The 24852-nt window shown below is 59.1% G+C and overlaps 1 protein-coding gene across 1 annotated transcript; it reads right to left on the reverse strand.

The window, feature by feature from the left end:
• Positions 1 to 160: 160 nt before the first annotated feature.
• On the reverse strand, positions 161 to 24442 carry ACSF3 (acyl-CoA synthetase family member 3; the record flags this gene model as incomplete). The annotated part of the gene is made up of 13 exons (XM_080702856.1): positions 161 to 278; positions 832 to 943; positions 1254 to 1388; positions 7642 to 7768; positions 14210 to 14322; positions 16380 to 16525; positions 18579 to 18733; positions 19646 to 19801; positions 20853 to 21554; positions 22326 to 22482; positions 23156 to 23306; positions 24022 to 24107; positions 24273 to 24442. 13 exons carry the CDS (start codon positions 24440 to 24442, stop codon positions 161 to 163), a joined length of 2328 nt encoding a protein of 775 aa, XP_080558982.1.
• Positions 24443 to 24852: the final 410 nt, after the last annotated feature.

Here is a 24852-nt window from a genome sequence, read left to right on the forward strand (position 1 = left end):
AGCCCGGCAGCCGGGGCACTGGGGACCGGCTGTGAGCTGGACCCGGCGTCCATGCTGCTCCAGGGGTTCTGAGGCCGAGCGGCTGAGGCAGTTCTCTTTCTGGGCAAGCTGGTCTTGGGGCTGGCTCGGAGCTCATGGCTGCTCGGAGCCTGGGCGGCCATCACGAGGGGTAGAGCCGCCGGAGCAGGTCCTTCTTGTTCACCTTGCCCATCTGGTTCCGTGGGATCTCCTCCACCAGCAGGAGCTCCGAGGGCAGGGCGTAGGGGGCCAGGGAGCTTCTGCAGGGACAAGGGCAGGCTAGGACTGTGCCCTGGCAGTGCCAGCCCGGGGCCTCAGAGCAGGAGGGGAGGCTGGGTGCCCTGCCCAGCATCTGCGCCCTGCGCTGGTTGGCCAGAGCACTTGCCTGGTGGCGCCCAGCCTGACGCCGTTTCAGGGTTTATTCTAAAACGGAGACGGCTTATATGCTCAGTCCCAGGAACATGCATGTATGCATCGTCAGAGCATCGCTTCTCAATCAAGTCTGAGGCAGGAGGCCCTCCCCACTTCAGACCTGCACTTTGTGGGGTGGAGACCCTGTCACCCAGGGCCTCAAAACCCCCCATCTCCACCTCTGAGTGACAAAGCCCCAAGATGGCCCGCCCTGTGCCCAAGAAGGCCCACCCTGTGCCCTTGGACCCCCAGACAGCCCGCCCTGTGCCCAAGAAGGCCCACCCTGTGCCCTTGGACCCCCAGACAGCCCGCCCTGTCCCCAGGAAGGCCCACCCTGTGCCCTTGGACCCCCAGACAGCCCACCCTGTCCCCAGGAAGGCCCGACCTGTGCCCTGGCCCTACCTGGCCCACTCCTTGAGGTCCTTGTGGGACAGTGAGTGTCCCTCTTGAAGGGTCACCACAGCGGTGACCCGCTGGCCCCACGTCACATCTGGAACTCCAATCACAGCCACATCTGAGGGCAGAACAACAGGTCAGGTACTTGGAAAGACCTAGTGACCACAGAAGTCCCAGAGTACTGGCCAGGTTCAGGGGAGGCCGCAGGGCAGCCAAGTCCTGGGCTCCCGAGCAAGTCTGGGGAGGCCCTGCGCGTGGCCCCAGTGTTTCAGGGTCTCCTTCAGTCTGTAATCCGGTGGCAAGCGGGGAGGAGAAGCATGCTCCCGGGCTCCCCCAGGTGGACAGGGCCAGGAGACCAACATAGGTGGACAGAGGAAGCACCCCGAGGGTAGCGTGCCCGTGCCAGAGGCAGGCCTGCGTCCACTCACCCCTTATGCTGGGGTGGGCCAGCAGGTGCCGCTCCACCTCCAGGGCGCTGACTTTGTAGCCTCCGGTCTTGATGATGTCCACGGAGGTCCGGCCTCGGATCCAGTACCTGTTGTCCTTGAACACGGCCGTGTCCCCTGAGGAAGCAGGCCCTGTAACTCCCTGGGGTGACCCGGGAGCGTCTTGTCCCCAGAAGGCAAGCCTGGGCTCCTAGCATCCCTGAGAAAGGCTGGGGTCTCTGTGTACGTGTGCGGGCCCACCGGGATCCCCCTCCCCAGCCCTGTACCCCCACAGGGCCCCGTATACAGGGGCTCCAGAGTTCCTGACACGCCATGAGCTGGGCTGAGCTCCACAAACACTCTGAATTCCTGAGTGGGGCAGGCCTTCCTGGACATCGGGAAGCAGGTGGCGGGGTTTTTTTTTGGTACTGGGGATGGAACCAGGCCCATTCTACCTCCAAGCTACACCCCCAGCCCTATTTTTTTTTTTTTTTTTGGTGGTACTGGGGTTCCTGGAAGCCCTCCTTCCTCCGGGCTACACTCCCAGACCTATTTTATATTTTTGAAACAGGGTCTCTTACGCCAGTGCGGCTGGCTTCGAACCTGCGCGATCCTCCTGTCTCCGCCTCCCAAGCGCGGGATTACAAGCGTGCGCCACCACGCCCGGCCCTATTTTTTAATCTTTATTTTGAAACAGGGTCTCACTGAGTTGCAAAGAGCCTCACTAAGTAGCTGAGGCTGTCTGCGAACCATGATCCTCCTGTCTCAGCCTCCCAAATGCTGGGATTACAGGCGTGTGCCACCAGCCCGGCACTGACTGGTGTTTTTCCCACTAAGTTACTGCAGGTCTTTGCTGGCCTGCATCTTCCTGTCTCAGTCTCCCAAGCACCAGGATTACAGGCCTGCGCCACAATGCCTGACTGGAGTGTAGCTTTTTTTTTTTTTTTTTTTTTTTTTTGTGGTACTGAGGTTCCTGGAAGCCCTTCTACCACTTGGCTACACTCCCAGACCTATTTTATAATTTGGAAACAGGGTCTCTTAAGTCAGTGAGGCTGGCTCCGAACCAGTGCGATCCTCCTGTCTCCGCCTCCCAAGCGCGGGGATTACAAGCGTGCGCCACCACGCCCAGCTGAGTGTAGTGTTTTTATTTTTTATATTGTTATTATTATTATTATTTGCGGTACTGGGGATGGAACCGAGGCATTCTACTTCCAAGCTACACTTCCAGCCCTATTTGTCATTCTTTATTTATTCTTTATTCTCAGGGTTCACTGAATTGCAAAGGGCCTAAGTAGCTGAGGCTGTCCACGAACCCGGATCCCCCTATTTCAGCCTCCCAGTGCTGGGATTACAAGTGTGCGCCACCATGAGAACATCGTAGCCAGCAAGATGCTTGAAGGCTCGATTCAGCTCGGGCCATACCAGGAAGCAGGAGCGCGGCCCAGCCCTGGGCAGGCCCACCTCATCCTGGCCTGCGGCACTGTAAACCAGTGTGGTGGACAGGCCACTTCTCGCGGGGGCAGAGCCACTGCCGGCCCTTTCCTGATAAGGGGTTCCTAAGCCCCCACTGCGTCCTTCTACCACCCCGCACAACACCCCCATCCCAACAGCCACCCACGCTTCCCTGCTGCAGCGGTGCCGCCTACCTCTGCCACGGCGGAGCCAGGCCCTGCAGAAACTGGCGCTTGACAGGAACATGGCCAGCATGGGGGTCAGGAGAGCCAGCACGGGGGTCAGCTGTGGCCAGGCTGCACCACTGAGGCTCTCGCCCCGGGGTATGTGCACTGCTGTGGCCCTGTGGACAAGCGAGTGCCCCCAGCGGTGGCGCAGGGGCGCCCACACTCCCCACCACACGGGGAGCAGGCGAGAATCTTTTCACGCCTCACTGTGGCCAACATGGAGGCTGCCCATCACCTGCACTCCCCACGCCCACGGCCAGACACACTCCAGTCTACTAAGCAGGGCAGAGGGTGGCCAGGATGGGCGCCTGGCTTTATGGTATGAAGCAAGGCCATCCCGGAAGTGAGGTTGACACCAGGCGGGTCGCAGGGAAGGACAGGGTGGGTGGCCTCATCAGAGCCCTGGGCACACAAGGCCAGTGAGAGAGGTGGTGCCAAGGTGGGCTCAGCTGTGCACGAGAGGCCGCCACACGGGCTGGAGGCCAGGCATGTATCAGTTCACGGTGCACAGGACACCTGCGTCCCGCCTGCCCTCCCGGAGCTGCTCTCAACCCTGCCTGTCCTACCCTGTGCACAGAGGCCACCCCACGGCCCCACACCCACACTGTCAGTGCCTCTTGCCGGACAGTCTGGGGCCCCGGCTAGGACAGGGCAAGGCTGCATCGTGTGGGCCTCTGGTGATAGGATGCGTGTGGGGCACAGGGGCCCCGGCAGTAGGCACCGCCTCCGCCTGATGCCTGCGGCACAAGCGGTCCGCACGGGACAGGCTGGTGCTTATGAGGCCAGGGCCGGTGGGTTGGCGCAGTGGCAAACCTGTAATCTCCATAGTTGGGAGGCTGAGCCAGGGATCTGACGTGACCACAAGTCAAGGCCAGCCTCAGCAACCTAGCAAGGCCTTGTCTCTGAGTGAAACAGTGAGCCAGGTACAGTGGTGCACACCGGTAATCCAGTGCTCAAGAGCCGAGGCAGCAGGTTGTAGGTTTGAAGGCAGTGAATGTAACTTGGTAATACCCTGTTTCAAAATAAAAAAGGCTGGGCGGGGTGTCTAGAGGGAGAAGGCCCTGGTCAGTCCCCGGGTGTGTCTCAGGGAGAAGGCCCTGGCACTCCTCAGTACTGGGGTCAAAAAGAGGAGCAGCTGGGAACACCCAGTTGTGCAGTCCCAGGGGCCCCCACGGCACCACCTCTCTCACTGGCCTTGTGTGCCCGGGGCTCTGACGAGGCCACCCACCCTGTCCTTCCCTGCGACCCGCCTGGTGCCAGCCTCACTTCCGGGATGGCCTTGCTTCATACCATAAAGCCAGGCGCCCATCCTGGCCACCCTCTGCCCTGCTTAGTAGACTGGAGTGTGTCTGGCCGTGGGCGTGGGGAGTGCAGGTGATGGGCAGCCTCCATGTTGGCCACAGTGAGGCGTGAAAAGATTCTCGCCTGCTCCCCGCGTGGTGGGGAGTGTGGGCGCCCCTGCGCCACCGCTGGGGGCACTCGCTTGCCCACAGGGCCAGCATCTTGGCAGCATTTGTAGAGAAGCTGGCAGGAGCCTCAGAATCAGAATCAGTGTGTCTTGATAAATACGTTATTACAAAAGGGCGGTTTGTTTTGACAGATACAATGTAGCAATCAATAAAATCATATTACAAGGACTTATACACTGCTTTAAAACCCACTGCTATTTTGTGTCTCTGCCTTAAACTGTAAGATAAATCTCTCTAACTGCACAACTCCAACCTTCTGGATGTGTGGGTAGGACAGGCAGCGGCCTTCCCTGGGGGCCGGCCTGTGGTCAGGATGCACCAGGCGGGGGAAGGTCCGGACCCTGCACACCTCTGGCTGAGCGCCTCCGGATGCGGCTCATGCTTGGGCTCCTGGTTCTTGCAGCTCGGGAGGCCCAGGACCCCTGCTCATGGAGGCTCTGCACGCCTGCCCAGCCCCACAGCCTCCCTGGGCCCTGTCCTGAGCTGGCTGGGAAGCACTGGGACCCCAGCCCCAGGAATCCTAGGGTCTTCTCTAGGCGGCTCAAGAGGTCACCTCCCCCGCATGTCTTACAGACTCCAGAAAAGGGGTCCAAATGGTAAGAAAGAAGCCAAATGTCTCTGTGCCACGTGGGACACCTTGGGGACCCACTCCCAGGGGCTACAGGCCAAGGGTGGTAAGAGAAGGACACAAAGTAGAAGAGATATGATGTGCAGGACGAACACCTCATCTGAGACCTCCCAGGACAGAGCAGAGCAGACTCACACCAGGCTCCCGCGAGAGAAGCAACAGCAGGCCTCTGCCACAGAAGGGTAAACGCCCAGGAACCCGGACCAAAGGTGCCCACGCGGGCAGGAAGAGGCAGGGAGGCGGGCCCTGAGGGAGCGCCTGGAGCCCAGGCAGATAGACAGGTGATCCTGGGAGCCTCTCAGCAGGACGGCGGGTGCCGAAGGCCCATGACGCAGGGGCTCTGCATCTGGACCCGGACACCAGTGATGCTCTGTGGGCTGGAGAGAGAGGGGTCTCCTGGAGGACGGGAGCCAGGGCAGGCCTGGCCAGTGCAGTGTGAGCCTAAGAGCAAGGCTCAGCACTGAGGCTGCCCGTGTAGGGCTCCTACAGAGGCCAGCAAGGAGGCTGCCGGGTAGAGGCTCCACTGAGGACTCCAGGGTGCCCAGCAACCGCGATCACCTGCCTGCCTGCCACCTGCCTGGGCCCAGGCTCCTAGGATCGCCTGCCTGCCTGCCTGTTTGGGAGGCATAGGTGCCTGGTGTGCTCTGAACAAGCTTGGGTGTGAGTGTGGAAGTTGTTCAGGGAAGTTCGCTCCCGCCCTGCACGCCCCCGACCTGGGCCCGCGAGGAGTTCCCTGCAGGGTCTCTGCAGGGCACAGGTGACGGGCATCCAGTGGACCAAGGGGCGCTGAGGAGAAGCTGACCCACTGTGCCCTTCCCAGCACTCAGGACGATGACTCTAGCTTATGCCGGGTCCCGCGGCCGGCCGGCCGGGGAAGGGTTAAGTTTAACTCTCCTGATTCCTACTTAATATCATGCTCTCCCCCAGGGGCGGCAGCTGGAGCTGATTGCTCATCAGCAGTCTGTGTTGCTAATGGCCTGTGACAAAGGCTTGCCGGCTCCAGGCCTCACCCCCGAGAACCAATTAAGCACACTCTCCTCTCCTGTTTGCAGCACATTACAATGAAATTAAACCGAATTTAAAATCATCTTCTCCTGAAGACGGCTCTTTGCAGTAATTAATTCATGCCCCCCTTTCAACTGAATATCCATCAGGAGCCCCGTCCCACATGGCACCCACCGCCACCCAGCGGCTCCTGGGCAAGACATCAGCAAAACCCATGTGGGTCAGTTACTGTGCTTTTAGAGAATGAAAACAAAACAAAAAACCTGCTGCTTTTATCTAAAATTTAAAATAAAAAAGGTGACACAGAGCAGGTCAGGCTTCCCCAAGGACTGCTCCGAGGGCTGCCAGCGGCTCTGGACAAGACCCCCAAGTGCACTGGAGGGGCAGGGAGGGAGGTGCGTGCTACCAGGGCACATTAGCACACCAACCATGTCCTGTTGCCAACGTGGGGGTGCAGGCATGTCACCTGGACTCCTGGCCCTCCCGGCCCCTCTGACATCCTGGCTGGGTGGTGCATGCCAAGCCCGTGGGTTGTGTTCAGGGGCACTGGCCTGTTCTGGGGTCCTCAGGATTCATTCTGCCAAGCTCCGAGCGCCCCATGCACCTGCCCAGCCAGCGCCCTGACCCCTCTGCCTGGAGTGTAGCAACTGCCTGCCCGTCTGTGCTGGCTGCCCTCCTGCCCAGGGGCCTGGAGACTGAGCCCTGGGAGGAGAGGGGCAATGAGAGAGAGGGCTTGAGGCCACAGGGGGCCTCCACCTTCCCGCACCCTGCCCGCCAGCCCCAGGCCCCTAGGCTGCGGGGCTCCTCCTGGGCCCATACCCTGCACTGGCCAAGCTGAAGAAGATGACACCGGGGGTACCAGGTCTGCGTCTGGGACCATGGCCATCCCCGTGAACCCCATCCCCTCTGGTGTGCCATCCGTCTGCCCATGGGATACGCTGCCTCCATCACAGGGCAGCACACAGGCCCCTCCTTTTGGAGACCTGGCCTCAGGGGCGGTAAAACAAAGTACTCCCCACACAGCCTCAGGAGGATGGAGAGACAGGCAGAGAAAGCCACTGAACCCCTGCCCCAGGCCGGAGCTCCTGATGGCAAACAGCACCACCGCACACCTCTTCCAGTCTGGCGGCCACAGGCGGGGCAGGCCAGCGCCTCCAGAGGCGGCCGGAGGGGAGGGCAGCTGCTCTGGGCGGGCTCAGCCTCTCAGGGCAAGGGGTGTCCAGGTGGGGACGCGGCACACCACGCTGCCGAGCTCTCCAGCGGCAGAGCAGACCGACTTGTGGAGTGAGCCAATGGGGAGCCAAAGGCCTGGGCAGGAGGGCCCGCGGGCCCGGGGCGGGCTTCGTGGGGAGGTGCAGCTGGGCAGGGGTGGGGCCCGGCGGCGAGCTGGGGGGCCTGGCCTGGGCCATGTCTGTCCAGCTCCGGCTCCTCTAGGGCTGTGGGTCTGAGGCCTCCTAGGGCCGGGGCACACCAGGGGCTCCAGGAAAGCAGCCCCTGCCCCACCTCTGCCTTTGAGGAAGGTTCTGGACTCCCAGGCAGCGGCGCCCGGATTGGAACCAACGTGGCAGCCCCACCCGCCTCCGCCACGGCCCCTCAGCCCCGCTCCTTACCTGTCTTAAACCAGCCGTCGGGGGTGAATGCGTTTTTTGTTTCTTCTGGTTTGTCCCAGTACTCTCGGAAGACAGAGGGTCCCCGGACTAGCAGCTCCCCTTCTTTCTCCTCGAACCCTGGGGTCACCTGCAGGTGGGAGAGCCATGCGGGTCAGAATGGCCGCGCTCGTCTCCGGACGGGCCTCGAAGGCTCCCGCGGCCATTCTGCGGCCAGCCCTCCTGGACGCTGCACACCCCGTCACGGGTCTCTGACCAGCGCAGCCTTCCAAGGACAGCTCTGCCGCGCCGCTGCCAGCCCACGCCCGCCCTTCACCTAGGCTGCCGGCCCGCAGATCTGGAGACAGGAAGGCTGGCCTCTGAGCTCAGAGCGCAGCTCACACAGCCACGTGTCTAGTCCAGGGGCTGTGCCCGGTCCCATCCCAGGGCTCCTCCTGCCAGGGCTCTGGAGCGGCTCCATGCTGCAGCTCCCAGGGAGGTCCTTCAGGGCCTGATGGCTGCTTAGTGACCACTAAAGGAGGGAGACTCCAAGATAGACACGAGGCACCGAGAACGTTCCAGAACCTCCAGATTTGTTCTGTACCCAGGAACTTGCAAGGACTGAATTTCAGCGTTTCCTACTGTGACCATAAAGAGGGGCAGGCGGGAGGCTGGGGGGGCTTCCTGCAATCCCAGGAGCGGACACCCCCAAGAAGATGCAGAGGCCTTGGGCGGAGAGGCCCTCTTGCGAGGCTCTGTGCCATCCTCCTGTTTCAGCCTCCCGAGCGCTGGGATTACAAGTGTGTGCCAATACACCCGGCTTGGTGGACGTTTCTTAAGGGAAGAATCATTACCCCTCCCTTCTTAAAAAAATCAGGCACCTTTTGAAATAGGCTGCAAAAATGTATAACTCACTGATCAGATGCTGGGAATGACACGGCCCTGAGCCCTCTTGCCTTTTCCTCAAGCTAAACCACGTTCGCTAAATAAACATGGAGCTCCCTGATCTCCACTGGGGCCTCTGCCTATCCACCATCCGGGCAGACTGGCCGCTGGGGGGTCTGCCTGTGGCAAGCGGCACAGCATGCTGGACTCGAGAAGCCAACAGTGAGGCTCCTGGGGAGGCAGGCATGAGGGCACACCTGAGCCAGCAGGAACCGGCCACGGTCAAGGCTGCAAGCCAGGCGCAGCACCTGTGACATTCAGAATGTCTGGGAGACAATGTGAACTCACTCAGCGCCCAGAGAACCAGGAACACCGCGCCCATGGAAAAGGGCGGGTGGAGATGGCACTTTGTTGGGCTCACCCGGCAAAGACTCTTTTGTGTGTGTGTGGGGGTACTGGGGATGGAACCCCGAGGCATTCTACCTCTGAGCTTGCCCCAGCCCTATTTTTATTCTTTACTATTATTATTATTGTTATTATTATTATTATTATTATTATTATTATTATTATTTTTGGTGGTACTAGAGGTGGAACCCAGGGGCTTTTCTACCTCTGGGTTATACTCCCAAACCTATTTTATACTTTATTTGGAAACAGGGTCTCACTAAGTTGCTGAGAGCCTCATAAGTAGCTGAGGCTGGCTTCGAACCTGTGCGATTCTCCTGTCTCAGCCTCCCAAGCGCAGGGATTACAAGCGTGTGCCACCGCGCCCGGCTTCACCTGGCAAAGACTTTAAAGCACACATTACTCAGAGGCTTCAAAAATTAAGGACAAGAACTCTGGAAATAAATTAAAAACTAGTAAGTCTTAGCAAAGAAATAGAAGATATAAAGCAGAACCAGCTGGGAATTTTATACCTGAAAAATACAATGTTGGAAATAAGACGAAGTCATGCTGGCTCAACAGCAGGATAAGCATCACAAAGAAAAGAGACCAAGCCGGAAGCCAGAGCAGCAGGAACCGCCTGGCCAGCAGAGACCACGGGGGGCCAGCACCCACAGGCCAACCTGGACTAAAGGGCAGAGAGTTAGCTGCAGGGAGATGTTAGATAAAATCTCGTGAAAACAGAAACTCCTGGACTCAAGAATCTCTTAGAGCCCCAGACAGGACAAATCAAAATAAGTATAGGTAAAAAGCTGGGCGTGGTGGCACACGCTTGTAATCGCAGTACTTGGGAGGCTGAGACTTAAGGATCTCAGGTTCATGGCCAGCCTCAGCTACTTAGTGAGGTCCTCTGCAACATGAGACCCTGTTCAAAATAAAAAAATAAAACAGGGCTGGGGAAGGTAGAATGCTCCTGGGTTCAATTCCCAGCACAATAATTTTTTTTTTTTTTAGCTGGGCATGGTGGCACACGCTTATAATGTCTGCACTTGGGAGGCGGAGACAGGAGGATCGCGCAGGTTCGAAGCCAGCCTCACTGTCTTAAGAGACTCTGTTTCCAAATAAAAATATAGAAAATAGGTCTGGGAGTGTAGCCCGGAGGTAGAAGGGTTTCCAGGAACCCTAGTACCACCAAAAAAAAAATTTTTTTTTTGTACTCAGGACTGAACCCAGGGGTGCTTTACTACTGAGCTGTACCCCCCATCCTTTTTTTTTTCTTAAATTTTGAAAGAGTTGTTGTAGCGCCTGGTGTGATGGCGCACACTTGTAATCCCCACGCTTGGGAGGCGGAGACAGGAGGACTGCGTAGGTTCGAAGCCAGCCGCGCTGGCTTAAGAGACCCTGTTTCCAAATAAAAAGTATAAAATAGGTCTGGGAGTGTAGCCCGGAGGTAGAAGGGCTTCCAGGAACCCCAGTACCACAAATATAAATAAATAAATAAATAAATAAATAAATAAATAAATAAGAAAGAAAGAAAAAAAAAAAAAAGAAAGAGTTTTTGTGGCTGGCTTCAAACCTGTGACCCTTCTGGCTCAGCCTCCCAAGTGGTGAGTTACAGGCATGCGCCACCATGCTCAGCACCTGCAGCCATGTGTGTGTGTGTGTGTGTGTGTACACACACACATATATATACACACACACATATACATACATACATACATACTTGTTTTTGTGGTGCTGGGGATAGAACCCAGGGGATTTCTATTCACCGGCTAAATCCCAGACCTATTTTATATTTTATTTGGAAATGGGGTTCCACTAAGTAGCTGAGGCTGGCTTTGAACCTGCGCAATCCTCCTGTCTCAGCCTCCCGAGTGCTGGGATTACAAGTGTGCGCCACCACGCCCGGCTCCATATTTTTCTTTTGAGACAGATCTTGCTAAGTTGTTTAGGCTGGTCTCGAACCTGTGATACTCCGGCCTCAGCCTCCTGACTTTCTGGGATTATGGCATGTGCTGTCACTCCTGGCTTTAATATATTTTGCAGAACTGGTGATAAAATCCAGGGGCATTCTATCTCCGTGCTATAATCTCAGCCCTATTTTTATTCTTTATTTAAGTTGTAGAGGGCCTCACTAAGTAGCTGAGGCTGTCTGAGAACCACAATCCTCCTATCTCAGCCTACAAAGTCCTGGGATTACAAGCCATACAAGCCACGCCTGACTGTAGTAATATTTTTAAAGTATTGAAAGAAAATAATTATCAACCCAGAATTTCAAGTCCAGTGAAACCATCTTGCAGGAATAAAGATAAAATAAGGACATTTTTAGATACAGAAAACAAGACAAAGTGCTGTGAGCAGGCCTGACCTCCAGAGATGACCAGCAGGAGACCAGGGGTTGGCACCGTGGACTCGTCCTCCCCCTGAGTTCTCCAGAATGTACTGATGGCAAGGTCGCAGTACTGTCTCCTGGAGTTCACACAGGGAGCTGCCACGCGCTCACACATGGAGGTGACCTGGCCACGTGGGGGAGGCTCCACTGTCCTCTGAGGGGCCAACAAGCTGGTCCTAAGCAGGTGGGAAAACCAAGTGTGTAGGCTGTAGTGCTTGGAACAACTACCAGACAAGCGACAAAGGCACATGGTAAAGAAAACAACAAAACTCAGTAGCGAGTGACTGAAGAACAGAACACCCATCCCAAAGGAAGAGTAAAGGAGAAGCTGAGGGTGGAAACCAAGGCCAGCGGCAAGCAGGAGACACGACGGTCGGCACGGGCCCGCGCCTCGCCGAGTCCACTAAACTAAGTGGTCTAAGAGCCAGCTAAAAGACAGCGGACAGTGGACTAAGGAGGCCCACGGCCCAGCGATGCCGGCTCCAAGAAGCGACTTCACATGCAAGCAGGGCAGGCGAGGGCACACACACCAACCAGAAGTGGGACTGGCTGCACTTAAGCCACAAAAATAAACCTGACAACAGGGCGGCTGCCAGAGGCACTGCACGTTAGTAAAGGGCCGAGCCACCCAGAAGATATAACAGTGCTACGTGGGCACATATCAATCAAGACCTTCGGAGTACAGAAGGAAAAAGCTGAAAGCAAAAAGAAACCACAAGTCGGGCGTGGTGGAGCACACTTGTAATCCCAGTACTTGGAGGCCAAGAGGAGGATAGCAGTTGGTGGTCAGTCTCTGCCACTTAATGAGGCCCTGTTTTATTAATTAATTAATTTATTTATTTATTTTGGTGGTGGTACTGGGGGTGGAACCCAGAGGCTTACTCCGGGCTATACTCCCAGACCTATTTTATATTTTATTAGAAACAGGGTCTCACTAAGTTCCTGAGAGCCTCACTAAGTAGCTGAGGCTGGCTTCGAACCTGTGCAATCCTCCTGTCTCAGCCTCCCAAGCGCAGAGATTACAAGCGTGTGCCACCACGCCCGGCTATTGAGGCCCTGTTTTAAAATAAAGAATAAAAAATAGGGCTGGGGGTGTAGCTCGTAGGTAGAATGCCCCTGGGTTCCATCCCCAGTACCACAAAAAAAAAAAAAAAAAAAAGCCAGTGTGAGAATTCAGACTCCTGACTTGGAGCAGAACGAGCAGTAAGGACCCGGGAGGCCTGCTCAGCGCCGGCCAGCACCAGTCCTGACGTGTGCACAACGGAACACGCTCCTTTCAACACAATTTGGGCCAGAATGTTCACAGCCCAAACGGGCTCCGGCCTGGCTGGAGGTGCTCGGCTGCGGGGAGGAGCGCGCTCCGGGGCTCGCAGCGCGGGGGAGTCCTGGAGGCGTGGTCCTCAGCGGGGCACACGACGGTCTCAGGTGGCAGTCTCCTCAGATCCTGACTGTGGTGGGAGGCAGGAGTCGAAAGATGTGCTAAAACTCATAAAACCATAGACCCGAAGAGCCAGTTTCACTGTGTGCCTCTAACCTGCGCAGGAGAGAGCGGCTCCCCACAGCCCGGCAGCGCCACCTATACCCGCTGCACAGCTGAGGCGGGAACCCAGAGCCACTCGACCTCCTGTTGGCCGGAGGTCCTGCCGGAGGACCTGTGGGGGGAACGGCCATCCAGGCTGAGCTCCCCCTGCAGAGGTGCCCTGGCCCCAACGGCACTGGAATGTTCCAGAACATGCCGCCTCTAGGTATCAGCCCCTCCTGTGGTGCCCCCTCCCTGCCGAGGCGCCCGCCCGGGGTGGGGCTGCGCGTCTTCCTGTCTGAAGTGTGTCTCAGGAAGGCGCTCCACAGACAGACGCGATCGGAGACGCACAGTGTGATTACATGGAGCCGGCAGTTCGCTGCCGCAGCAGGTGCAAAGCAACGACAGGTCATTTTAATTTACGACAAATACTCCCTGCCCCACACACCCTCTCTCTGGCAATGTTTCCGCTACTCCTGCAGAACAGGTGTCCCTGGGGCCCAGCCACCGGCTGCGGACACCCGGGAGGGGGCGCTGTGCGGGCTGGGCCTGGCTAGAAGGCCCCCTTGGTCCTTCAGGAGGGCTGTGTCCCTGGCCCAGCACTGCCTGGTAGGCAGTGCCCTGGGGCGAGCAGTGTGGAGAGGAGGGCACTGCCTCTTCTCACAGCCCAGCAGCCAGCACCTCGAGACATGCGAGGTTCAGAGTGTGACCAATGGCCCTGGCTGGCAGTCCCAGGCCGAGGGTGGTCGGGGAGCCCACACACGTTCAGGCACCACCTCGCCCACGGGCCGGACGGGCCGCCCTCTAGCAACCTCAGGTGTCAGGGGCGGCCAAGGCCGAGAGAGGGGCACGGACACCTGCGTGGCGCCTCTGCGGGCACGGGGTCTGCGGGGAACTGGAGCCCTGGTACATGGGGTGCGGTGTGGTGGGGGCAGCCCGCGGGGGCACTCCCAGCCCTCCTACCTGAAGCCTGCTCACGGTTACACGTGCCACAGAGGCTGGAGGAGGCTTTCCTCCCGGTCAGCAGTCAGCGTCCCGGGGCCCAGCCTTTCTTAACTTAAGGTCTCTTAGAGCAGCAGGTTTTAGCCTTTCAAGTCCTCACTGCGTAGACAACGTCCCTCCACACATGCACCCGCGAGGGTTTCAGAGTGAGGTACGCAGCCGCAGCGAGCCACCCTGATGTCAGCAGAGGGGCACGCGAGCGCTCTGGCTGGTGGGCGCCCGCCAGCTGATTCCCAGTAGACCCCTCCCCAGGGCTGCCGTGTGCTTCCCCAGGCATCTCCTCAGCAAGGCCACAGGGACGCCTCTGAGTCCCATGCAGGGGCCGTCCCAAGCCCGGACAGGACCCAGCAGAGACCCGTGGGCACAGCCCATCGCCCCAGCAGCTGCCCGTGCCCACATGGTGGCACTACCTTCGTGCCCCTTTCGTCTCCCTCTGCGTGGATGGCGTAGGGGTGGCCCTCTTTCTGCAGGCTTTCTGAGACAATGCGCACCTCAACTCCAGGCAGCGGGGTCCCCACAGAGCCTGCAGAGGGGAGAAACACAGGCAAAGAAGGCAGGCGTTAGAAGGCTCCGAGAGGGCTGCACCCCGGGGCCAGTGGGCGTCCTGTGCACAGGACGCGCAGGGGCCCTGGGAAGGTCGGGAGCGGAGGGCGTGTGCTTGAGCCCGGCCGTGCCCGTGAGGCTGCCCGGCAGCAGTGGCAAATGAACAGGGGCTTCCTGTGGGCCAGGCAGGCTGGGGTGCTTCCCGCCAGGCTGTCCAAGTGGCCGCAGGAGGCTGCCCGGCCACTGAGGCAGACGCTTCATGCCTGCCTGGCCATGGCGTCCTGGCCCCTCAGTGGGACAGGCCAGGGCTGTCAGGATGCGGGGGCAGATGTGCGCTGGACCCAGGCTGAAGCAGGGTCTGCAGTGCATGTATTAGGCACCAGTGGTTTGTTCAGTACCGCTGTGCAGCTAAGACCACACCTGACACCTGCAAAGGGAGCTGGCACCCAGGGAGCAAGAATGTCTCCAGGGCTGCAAGCACGGCGCACCCTGCCCAGCGCTGGAGGGCACCGAGGCAGTGCCACTGTGCCAGCGGGGCCGGTCTCAGGGTGACCCTGGGCCATGTCACAGCCAGCACGTGGACAGAGGTGGTCCAGCACGGGGTCCAGGCTCGAGAGTCCACTGGATGGCTCCAGGGCTTATATTTCTGCCAAAGTCTGTGTGATCTGTCATGGGCCGAGGTCCCAGAACAGCTAATCGGCAGACTTCTCACAGTCCACCCAGAGTCCTGGTCCACACGCCAGGCGAGGCCCATGTCTCCGGTCCTTAGGCCGCGTCAGTGTGCGGTCCTTGAAAGGCGCGGCAGCCAGCTGGGGACCCTCTCCTGCGCCCTGTGACCCTGGGTCAGGAGGGAGGCCTCTGGGTCTACTGCCCTGCACTGGAGCACCCTCCACTGCGCCTCCTGGTCCTGCCCCTGCCTCCGCACCAAGGTTGGGCAGCCTGCCCCTGGCCTCTCCTCCTCTGCGCTTGGGCTCTGGCCGCCACTGCACTCCCCCTTGCATGGGAGTCTGAGTCTGCTCTGACACTTGGGTGCAGTGTGACGGGTACAGCTGTGCAATGCCTGGGCTTGGTCTCCTGTGTCTTGGAGCGGAGGGGCTGACCTGAGGGCGCTCCTAGAGCAGGGCACCGCCACAGCCAGCGCTGCAGGGTAGGTCTGGGCTGGCCCTGCCGCCTCGCTCTCCTGTGGGTGAGGTGCTCTTACCTGCAGCTCTGGTCTGCAGTTGGCTTGGGATTCTGCTCCCGTGCTGTGGGACCAGCCAGAGGGTGTGTTCTGGAGGGGCCTCACCCCCCCATGGGGACAGACCAGGGGATGCAGGAGCCTCGGTCTGGTTTCAGGCCCACTTCACCCCGCCAGATGGCAGCAGTGCAGTGGAGGAGCTGGCGCCATGTGCCGCCAGGCGCAGCGGTGACACGCGGCCAAACTGGCTGTGCTGGGGCAGCCCGTGCGGGTGGTATTCCAGCCCGAGGCCGCCTCCTCTCTCTATGGTCATACAGCTCTCTCATGGTGGCTGGGGTCTCACAGCGATGAGCTGTGTCCTTCTGCTCGGTCCACCAAACAGTGACCTCCGGCACGCAGCAAACAGTGGCTTCCCAGCCCTGCTGCCCACTGGCTCCAGGGCCCCTTCCACAGTGCCATGCCTGGGCCCTGCAGTCCCCCGGCGGCCCCCGCCCTGGGCCTGGGGCCATCAGAAAGTTAAAGGAACTACCAGAGTCAACACACTGTGAAAGGTGAGCTGAGGACCAGCTGGCTTCAAGATCCAGCCGGAGCCACAGAGATGGCCCTGAGGGACAGGGCGTGCCGGGACACCACCGCCCCGAGGAGCCACTCACACGGGACCCACACCCCACGGAGCGACCCGGGTGCTGGAGGATGGGGCTGGGGCAGTGCGGCCACCCTGGGAAGCAGGAGTTTCCCAGGACCCAGCGAGCCCATGCGAGGTGTGCAGGAGAGAAACAGCCACGCCCACGCGGAATGCCTGCCTCCCTCGTCCCGGTGGGGCCAGGAGGGGAGGAAAGCAGCCGTGGGGCTGCCCATACCTGGCACGCGGGCGCCAGTCACGGGGTTGGACAGGGCCATGCCGATCTCAGTCATGCCGTAGCGCTCCAGCAGTGTGTGGCCCGTGGCACTTCTCCACTTCTCCAGCACGGGGACGGGCAGGGCCGCCGAGCCCGACACCATCAGCCTGGATGACGGAACCGGCTCAGCTTCAAAGGCGCCGCAAAGCCTCGCTTCCCACGCACAGCAGCACAGGCACAAGCGTTTTCCTTCAGAACCTACCTGCTCTCTACACACACACACACACACACGCGCGCGCGCACGCTTGCACAGAGAGTGTGTGAGAGACAGAGTACGCGTGAGTGAGCGAGAGACAGAGACAGCATTGCAGCCGGAGCTGGTGAGGGCCTGTGGCAGCGGCCAGGAAAACACCCGCCGGCCTCCCACCATCTTGCCCTCGCCCTCGTTCTCTGCGTGCTGAGCCCTCCCGACCCTGTCCTGCTCAGGGGCTGAGCGCTCTGATAGTCGCTTCAGAGGCCAGGGGCCAGGCCACCAGACAATCAGACACAGGTTCTGGTTTGGTCAGAGCATCTTCACAGGAAAGGAGCCAAGGAGTGGGGGCGAGGCGAGAATGTGCTGACAGTTGCCTCAGCTGTTCCACGTCCCCCCAGGAGGGCAGGGGTCCCTCTGCACTCCGCCTGGAGTGCGGGGGGGGGGGAATGCACACGGGCTATGACTGGATTTTTTTTTTTTCAGTACTGGGGACTGAACCCAGGGGCATCTACCTCCCAGCTACACCTCCAGCCTGAATTTTTTTTTTTTTGGTGGTACTGGGGTTCCTGGAAACCCTTTTACCTCTGGGCTACACTCCCAGACCTATTTTATACTTTTTTATATTTGGAAACAGGGTCTCTTAAGCCAGCGCGGCTGGCTTCAAACCTGCACGATCCTATCTCTACCTCCCAAGTGTGGGGATTACAAGCGTGCACCACCATGCCTGGTCCAGACCTATTTTTTATATTATTTTTATTTGGAAACAGGGTCTCTTAAGCCAGTGAGGCTGACTTCAAACCTGCGTGATCCTGTCTCCGCCTCACAAGCACGGGGATTACAAGCGTGCGCCACCACACCCGGCCCAGCCTGAGTTTTTTATTCTTTTTTTTTTTTTTTGCAGGTCTAGGAATGGAACCCAGGAACATTTGACCTCCAAGCTACACCCCCTGCCCTAATTTTTATTCATTTTGAAACAGGGTCTCACTGAGTTGCAAACGGCCTCACTAAGTAGCTGAGGCTGTCTACAAACCATGATCCTCCTGTCTCAGCCTTCCCAATGCTGGGATTATAAGCGTGCACCACCACGCCCAATTGTATGCTTGGAATTTTATTTCATTCTTTTGGTCTTGAGGATTAAACCCAGGGCTTCCCACGGGCTGAACAGGTCTGTACCGCTGAGCTGCACACCCAGCCCCAATTCTTGGAGTTTTACATTCAAGTTGTTCTCTTGGTCCACTTCTATGTGTATGTGCCTGTCACCTCTCCCTCTGCAAACAGGAAAGGTATCCACCTTGTCTGTCTCGCAGAAAATCCCACCATATCCCTGCTACACACGTATACATATGCTTTCTCATTAGGGACTCATACCTCAGCAGTGTTGGGAAATAAACACAGCCACGAGCCTGCAGGACAACGCAGCAAACCTCACAGGACTCAGCTCTGCACGGAGGAGAGCCACCCACAGGGAGCAGGCGGCAGGTGCAGCCGGACAGAGCCCGGGGCCCGCTCACTGTCCTCGCCCACTTCCTCCACCACCACGCACGGCCGAGACATGGGGAGAAAGATATGAGCCAGAGAGATGGGAGACACGCTGAGAGAAGGTGGACAGGCGGGGAGACAGATACACAGACAGACAGACAGACAGACAGAGACAGATGAGAGACAGAGAAGACGGGCAGAGAGAGAGGGAGAGGAGGGATGGAGAGAGAGAGAGATGGAGAGGCAGAAAGATGGAGAGAGAGAGTGATGGAGAGGCAGACGCAGAGAAGGGACAGGGGCTCCAATGGTGGAGACGGGACAGGCAGAGGGGTGAGGAACAGAGGGACAGAGGCAGTGCAGAAGCCAGCAGGGCAGTGTGCGACCACGGGTTAAGGCGCGCGTGCTCTCTGCGGTGCACGGGTGGCCTCAGGAGTGAGGACCCTGGGCCGCCAGGCCTTCCTGGATGAGAGTGGGCTCTCTACGCTTACCTAATCTTCTCTTCACAAACTGCATGCACGAAATCCTGGACGTGGGGTTGAGTGAAGTGTTTGTTGTAGTAATCTATCAATTTGGTGTATATTGTAGGAACTGCCATGAAGACATTAATCCGCGGAATTTCGGAACTCAAGAACTTTTCCCAAACCTAAAGAGAGAAAAGAAAGCACACGGTAAAAGCAGGGAGCTCCCTGGCACATGCCGGAGCACGGCCCTTCAGCAGGGAGCTCCCTGGGCACATGCCGGAGCACGGCCCTTCAGCAGGGAGCTCCCTGGCACATGCCGGAGCACAGCCCTTCAGCAGGGAGCTCCCTGGCACATGCCGGAGCACGGCCCTTCAGCAGGGAGCTCCTGGGCACATGCCGGAGCACAGCCCTTCCCGGAGCCTTCCTGGCAGCCAGGCCGCAGGCCCCGGGGCTGCCGCCTCACGGGAGCCTGGCCAGGAGGGGACAGCCAGTAAGAGGGGCATCAGGCTGCGCTCTCCCGGCCACTGCCAAGGAAGGGCAGTGTGCACTGGGCGGGGACTGGGCAGCGGGGCCACCGGCGCCTGAGGTCAGCACGGTGCCCAGCGCCGACACACGGTCAGTCTTCGGCTTCACCAAAAGCCTCCTGTGACTTCGCTTTCTACTGTATAATAGCTTCATGACACACTTGTAATCCCAGTCCTTGGAGGCTGAGACAGGAGGATCACAGGTTCACACCCGCCTTAGCCACTTAGTGAAGCCCTCTGCAATTTAGTGAGACCCTGTTTTAAAATAAAGAACAAAAAATAGGGCTGGGTTCCATTCCTAATACTGCAAAAAAAAAAAAAAAAAAAAAGTTTGGGAGTAGAGCTCAAAGTTAGATCCACCCCCTGGGTTCATCCCCAATACCACAAAATAAGTAAAACAAAGCAGGCGCGGCACCAGGTGAGGGAGCCCAGGTGACGAGGTGCAGCAGGGGACAGCCCGAGCCTCCAGGATCCCTGCGCCCCTCGGCTTGGGTTCCCCCGACACACGGCGCGCAGCTGGCCCGTGGCCTCAGGCGCTCAGGGTCTGCGAGCCTGCCTGCCTCGACTCACCTGCTGAGCGCTGAACTCGGGCAGCATCACGCAGGTGGCCCCCACCCAGAGCGGACACAGCAGCTTGTTGACCACACCGTGGACGTGGTGCAGCGGGAGGACGTGGAGGATCACATCGTCCTTTGTCCACGCCCAGGTGCGCACCAGCCCCGTCACCTGCAGAGGAGAGCGGGGCCTGAGAACGCTGCGGGCTGGGGACGTGGCGCCAGCAGACGAGCCCAGAGTGCCTGAGGTGGCGGCGGCCAGCTGTCTGTCGTCCCTCCTGCTAGCAGCTCCTACGAGGGAGAAGTGACAGAGGCTGCGGGTGACTGGGATGACGCCAGTTGGGGCTCAGCGATGCTGCCTAGTGCGGAGGGCTTGCGGACATCCAGTGGGTATTGTGGTGTCGGCACACAGCCAGCTGATGCCTAGGGGTGCAGGTCCCGGCAGAGGTCAGGCCAGCATCGCCACCCGCCAAGCTCAGCAGGGTCGCCTGTCACCACCGCTCCGCTCGCGGCTATGGGAGCAAGGTCAGGCTTCGGGGTGTGTCCAAAGCTCTAAGCAAGAGGCCGCAGGCCCTGGAGCCCCATCCCGCCACAGCAAGGACACGCCCCTCCCGGAGCAGGGTGCTCACCCTGGCGCCCCGGCTGGCGGCCAAGGGAAGCTCTCCGCGAGGCACACGTGGTGGGGAGGGCACAGGCCGACTCTGCCCCCCCAGCCCCGCTCTGGCTTTATTGCTCCTCCTGCTGAGCGACTCCATGTGCACATGGATGAGTCAAGGAGGAGGCCCTGGAGGAGGAGCTCCACCGTGGCGCAGGGCACGCTACACACAGCGATGCCCTGGGCGGCAACAGAGGCAGTCCCGGCTCGCAGGTGGCAAATAAACCCATCTTAGACCCAATCATGTCCTCGCTGTGTGGCTGGCCTCTGAAAACACCTCCTCACCACCCAGTGCGCCCGCTGTCCTCCACAGCCCTGGCAGGCTTCCCTCGGGCCCCAAGCCCCCACACCCAGTGCTTGCTGTGCTGCTCTGGCAAGCGAGGCCAAGGCCACAGGCTCCACACCTCCGTCCTGGTGAGTTTTTCATGCAGTCTGCAGGGCGGTAACAGCTGTGAACGACCCTCCAGACAGGGAAAGGGACAGGCTAGCCCTGGGAAGTCCCAGGACCTGGCCCAGACTGGCTGCAACTGACGGGGGGGAGGGACGCGCCACAGGACACGCCACTCACCACGGCTGCGAGGTTGCGGTGGGTGCTCAGCACGCCCTTGGGGCTGCCTGTGGTCCCACTGGTGTAGAAGATCATGGCGCCCCGGTCTCGCCACTCCCGCTCCGGCACCTGGCCCTCTGCCGGCTCCTCAGCTGCCCCATGGTAGACGGCAGGCGTGAGGGGCAGCAGGGGCAGCCCCAGCCTCCTGACCACCGGGCTCACCAGCTCCACGTACTCGGGGCCAGCCAGCACCACGGAGCTCCGGGAGTCCCGGATGAAGTACTCCAGCTGGGCCGCTGGGTGCTTCCTGTAGAGAGGGACGGCGATGCCGCCGCTCATCCACGCAGCCCACTGGGCCACCACGTAGGAGACGTCATTGGCGCACAGGAAGGCCACCCTCTCCTCACGGAGGTCCCTGTCCATGCAGCCACGGAGCTGCCAGAGCTCCTGGGCCAGGCGGAGGCTGTGGTGATAAAGGTCCCTGTAGGTGTGGTGGCCGTGCTGGTCCACAAGGGCAGTTCTGTCTCCAAAGGCCAGGGCTCGGGTGAACACAGGGGCTGTCCTGTCTGTGGGGCTCCTGGGGGCCGTGTGCAGGAGGTGGCTTCCTCTGCCTCTCCTGGGAGCCAGCCGCCAGGAGGCCCAGGCACAGACCAGGTGCCGGGAGGGCAGGTGCGCGCGAGGCAGCAGGATGCTGACAGACATCTTCCCGGAGCCACGGCTGTGCTGAAGAGGGGGTGTGCACGCAGGTCAGTGATGGTCACGTCTACTCCAGCGTGGCCACCTCAAATTTTAAAAGGGCCAGTGGCTAGCACCCGCAAAGCTGGGACAGGAGGACTGCAGGTTGGAGGCTGGCCTCAGCAGCCTAGCGAGGCCCTCAGCAATTGAGACTGTTTCAAAACAATAAAGTACAATAAGGCTGGACATATCTCAAAGGTAGAATACCCTTGGTTCAATCCTAACACTACACACACAGTCTTGCCAAGTTGCTAAGGCTGGCCTCCAACCTGTGATCCCAGTCTCAGCCTCCCGAGTACTGGGATCACAGGTGTGCACCGCTACAGCCAGTCATCTTTGGACATTAAATGTCTCATATCTCAGCTTGTCATTTAACCTCCTTGATTCAAGGGTTTCAAAACCATACAGGATTCTAAAACCATGAAATAAACTAGGTAAAACCAAAGAGAAGCTCATAAAGTTTAACTCATTTAAGGTAAATCCTGAAAAATGGGTTTTGGAAATCCAAGCCTGGAAAACTGCTGGGTAGGAGGCGCCCTTGCCACCGGTGAGCTGCATCGGAGACCAGCACGCGGTGCACACCAGGGCCTCCCTCCAACCTGTGCGCCACCACGCCGTCATCCCTGGACTCTGAATGCCCAGCGTCCCAGCGTTTGGAACATTGACCGGCAGGCTTGGGTGGGGCAGGCCTACGTGGCTGGCTGGGGCCCGCGTTTCCTGGGTTGAAGATCACACTCCCCTCTCCTCAGTCATGGTCACCAGATGATGAGCAACATCGCCAGCAAAGGAGGCTCCTGGGCAGGGCGGCCCCACGGCACAGCTGTGCCCTCCAGGGCAGGCATGGGAGGGCAGCACAGGTCCACCCTGCTTCTGCAGGAGCACGGCCCACGACAGAGGAGGGGCCCCACCCCACGACCTGAAAGCAAAGGCTCCTCAATGCTGGCGCCCCTCCCCCGCTCTGCACCCTCCTCTGCAGCTCCTTCCTCCTGGCCTCTGCAGGAGGCTACTCTGCCCTCTCCCTCCTGGGGAGCTCCCTGGCTCTGCTGTCCCCCACCTGGCAATCATGGTGGCTCATGGTCAGAGCAGCGCCCCCAGCCATGTTGGTCCTAGAGGACTGTTTTCTGGTACCGGGAATTGAACCTTTATTTTAAATTTTAAAACAGGGTCTCACTAAGTTGCCGAGGCTGGCCTTGAACCTGTGACCCCCATCTCAGCCTCCCAAGTACTGAGGTTATGGACGTGCACCACCACGCCGGGCTCCTGAATCTCTCTTGAGCATGAACACGACCCTGCCCTTTTACACTGCCCCACTGCCTTAAGTGAGCCTCATGCGCTCCACCATCCCCGCTTCCAAAGCTTCCTCCTTGGAAGCAGAGACTGAGCAAGAGTGATGGCGGCCCTGTGGGGTTTATTTCTGGGAGACTGCTGCCTGGTAACTTTTCGATAGTGATGATAGCGCTTAATCTATCACAGTGTCTCGTCTTTCCTCCTTCAATCACGGGGTTCAGTGGGCATGGCAACCAAGCATAGCCCTATTTCACCCACATGTCCGAAGCTGCTGGGCTCCTCAGTCTGACGGGAGCTCCCACCCAGGCATCTTCTCCAGCACATGCGAGGAGACAGACACCACCTGCGTCTGCAGGGAAGGAACCACCCGACCTAGACGCCACGTGGCCCGGAAGCTTCCTACCTGCTCCCACACGGGTGCCAGGCCAAGCCGGGACCCCTGAACACCAGACCCTGGGGAGAGGCCAGCAACAGGCACCTGTGCCACAGCCGGCTTGGGTGTAAGCAAAAAAATATGACCTTTTCTGTACAGTTCTAAGGTCATATAGAAACTGGCCAGTATTAATTGACTGACGGTAGCCTAGGAATCCATCCTGTGACTTTCTGGCACGTGTCTGTACACCCCACTATCAGAAGCATAGGTTTTCTATTTCTCTTTTGTTCTAAAGAAAAACCTTGCCCAGTGGGAAACTAGACACCTGGATTCGACTGTGGGGTCTCACCCAGCCAGTGGGGTGGCACCGCGGGGCGTGTCAAGAGGATAAAAAGGAGTCCCAACTGCCCGCGATGTGCCTGCCCCCATTCATGGGGTGTGTGCACCTTTCTGCACAGAAGTGAAGTGCCTTGCCGAGTCACTCTGGAGTTCATGGGTATTAGTCAACACTCCCCTACGATCTGTTTCTTCATGGGCAACACTTCCCCTGGGCACAACAGCCGGCCTTCCACAGGTGGCACCGTGAGCCTCAGAAGGAGCAGGACGGTGGTGTCCCTGCGTCCCCCTCTCCAGCTCCCTGTCCCCATCGCCTGCCCTGTGTCCCCAGGGCCCCTCTTGCTCTGTCCCCTGTGGCAGCTGGGCACCAACACAGCTAACCAGGAGCAGAAGAGCAAGCGTGGGGTCTCTTGGCCCAGCCAGGGCAGAATCGGCGGGGCTGAGACGCAGGGTAGCCACCAGGACACAGGTGCCAGGAGCCCAGCAGGCAGAGACACCATAAGGAGACGCCCAGGCAGGAGGGGTCCTGAAGGGCCATCCTGGGCCTGAAGGTGAGCAGGAGCAGGAAGGGGCGTGGAGCGCACACCGGCTGGGCGCCTTCCTTCTGATAAGCACAGCCAGAGTCCTCCAGAGGCGTCATTTGTTCCTAGTCAAACACACAGGAAACAGGCCACTCCCATCTAACCAGTCCTGGCGCCCTGGCCCTGCACCGCAGCCAGAAGTTGCACCAGTGCAGAGCTCCACTCTTCAGGCCGTCTGGGTCAGAGCCCGCCCCGCACAAGCCAGGCCACGTCCACTGCCAGCGCACCTCCTCGGCCTGGGACAGCAGCTCCCTCCCGGGGCGCCCGCCTTCGGCCCCAGCCCCAGCTTGAGGCGACATTCCTGCTGACCCGCCTGACTTCTCCTCCTCACACCTGCCCTCGGCACTCAGGGCAGCCTGGGTTGAGGTAGGACAGAGGAATCCAAATATCAGGTAGTAATGAGACAAATTAGGAAGGAGGGAAATACAGTTTTATATTAAAAATGGGTCGAAATTCCAACAGAGACCCCTTTATTGCACATTTATAAAACACATATAGTTTATATTAAAAATAGGAGAAATTCCAATAAAGAGGACTCCAAAAATACAGTTTTACAATCTGGAGAATCTGCCAGGCGCGGTGGCGCACGCTTGTAATCCCCGCGCTTAGGAGGCTGAGACAGGAGGATCGTGCAGGGTCGAAGCCAGCCTCAGCTACTTAGTGAGGCTCTCAGCAACTTAGAGAGATCCTGTTTCCAAATAAAACATAA

The sequence above is a fragment of the Muscardinus avellanarius genome (assembly GCF_963383645.1).
Source record: "Muscardinus avellanarius genome assembly, chromosome: 10".
In the NCBI taxonomy this organism is placed as follows: Eukaryota; Metazoa; Chordata; class Mammalia; order Rodentia; family Gliridae; genus Muscardinus; species Muscardinus avellanarius.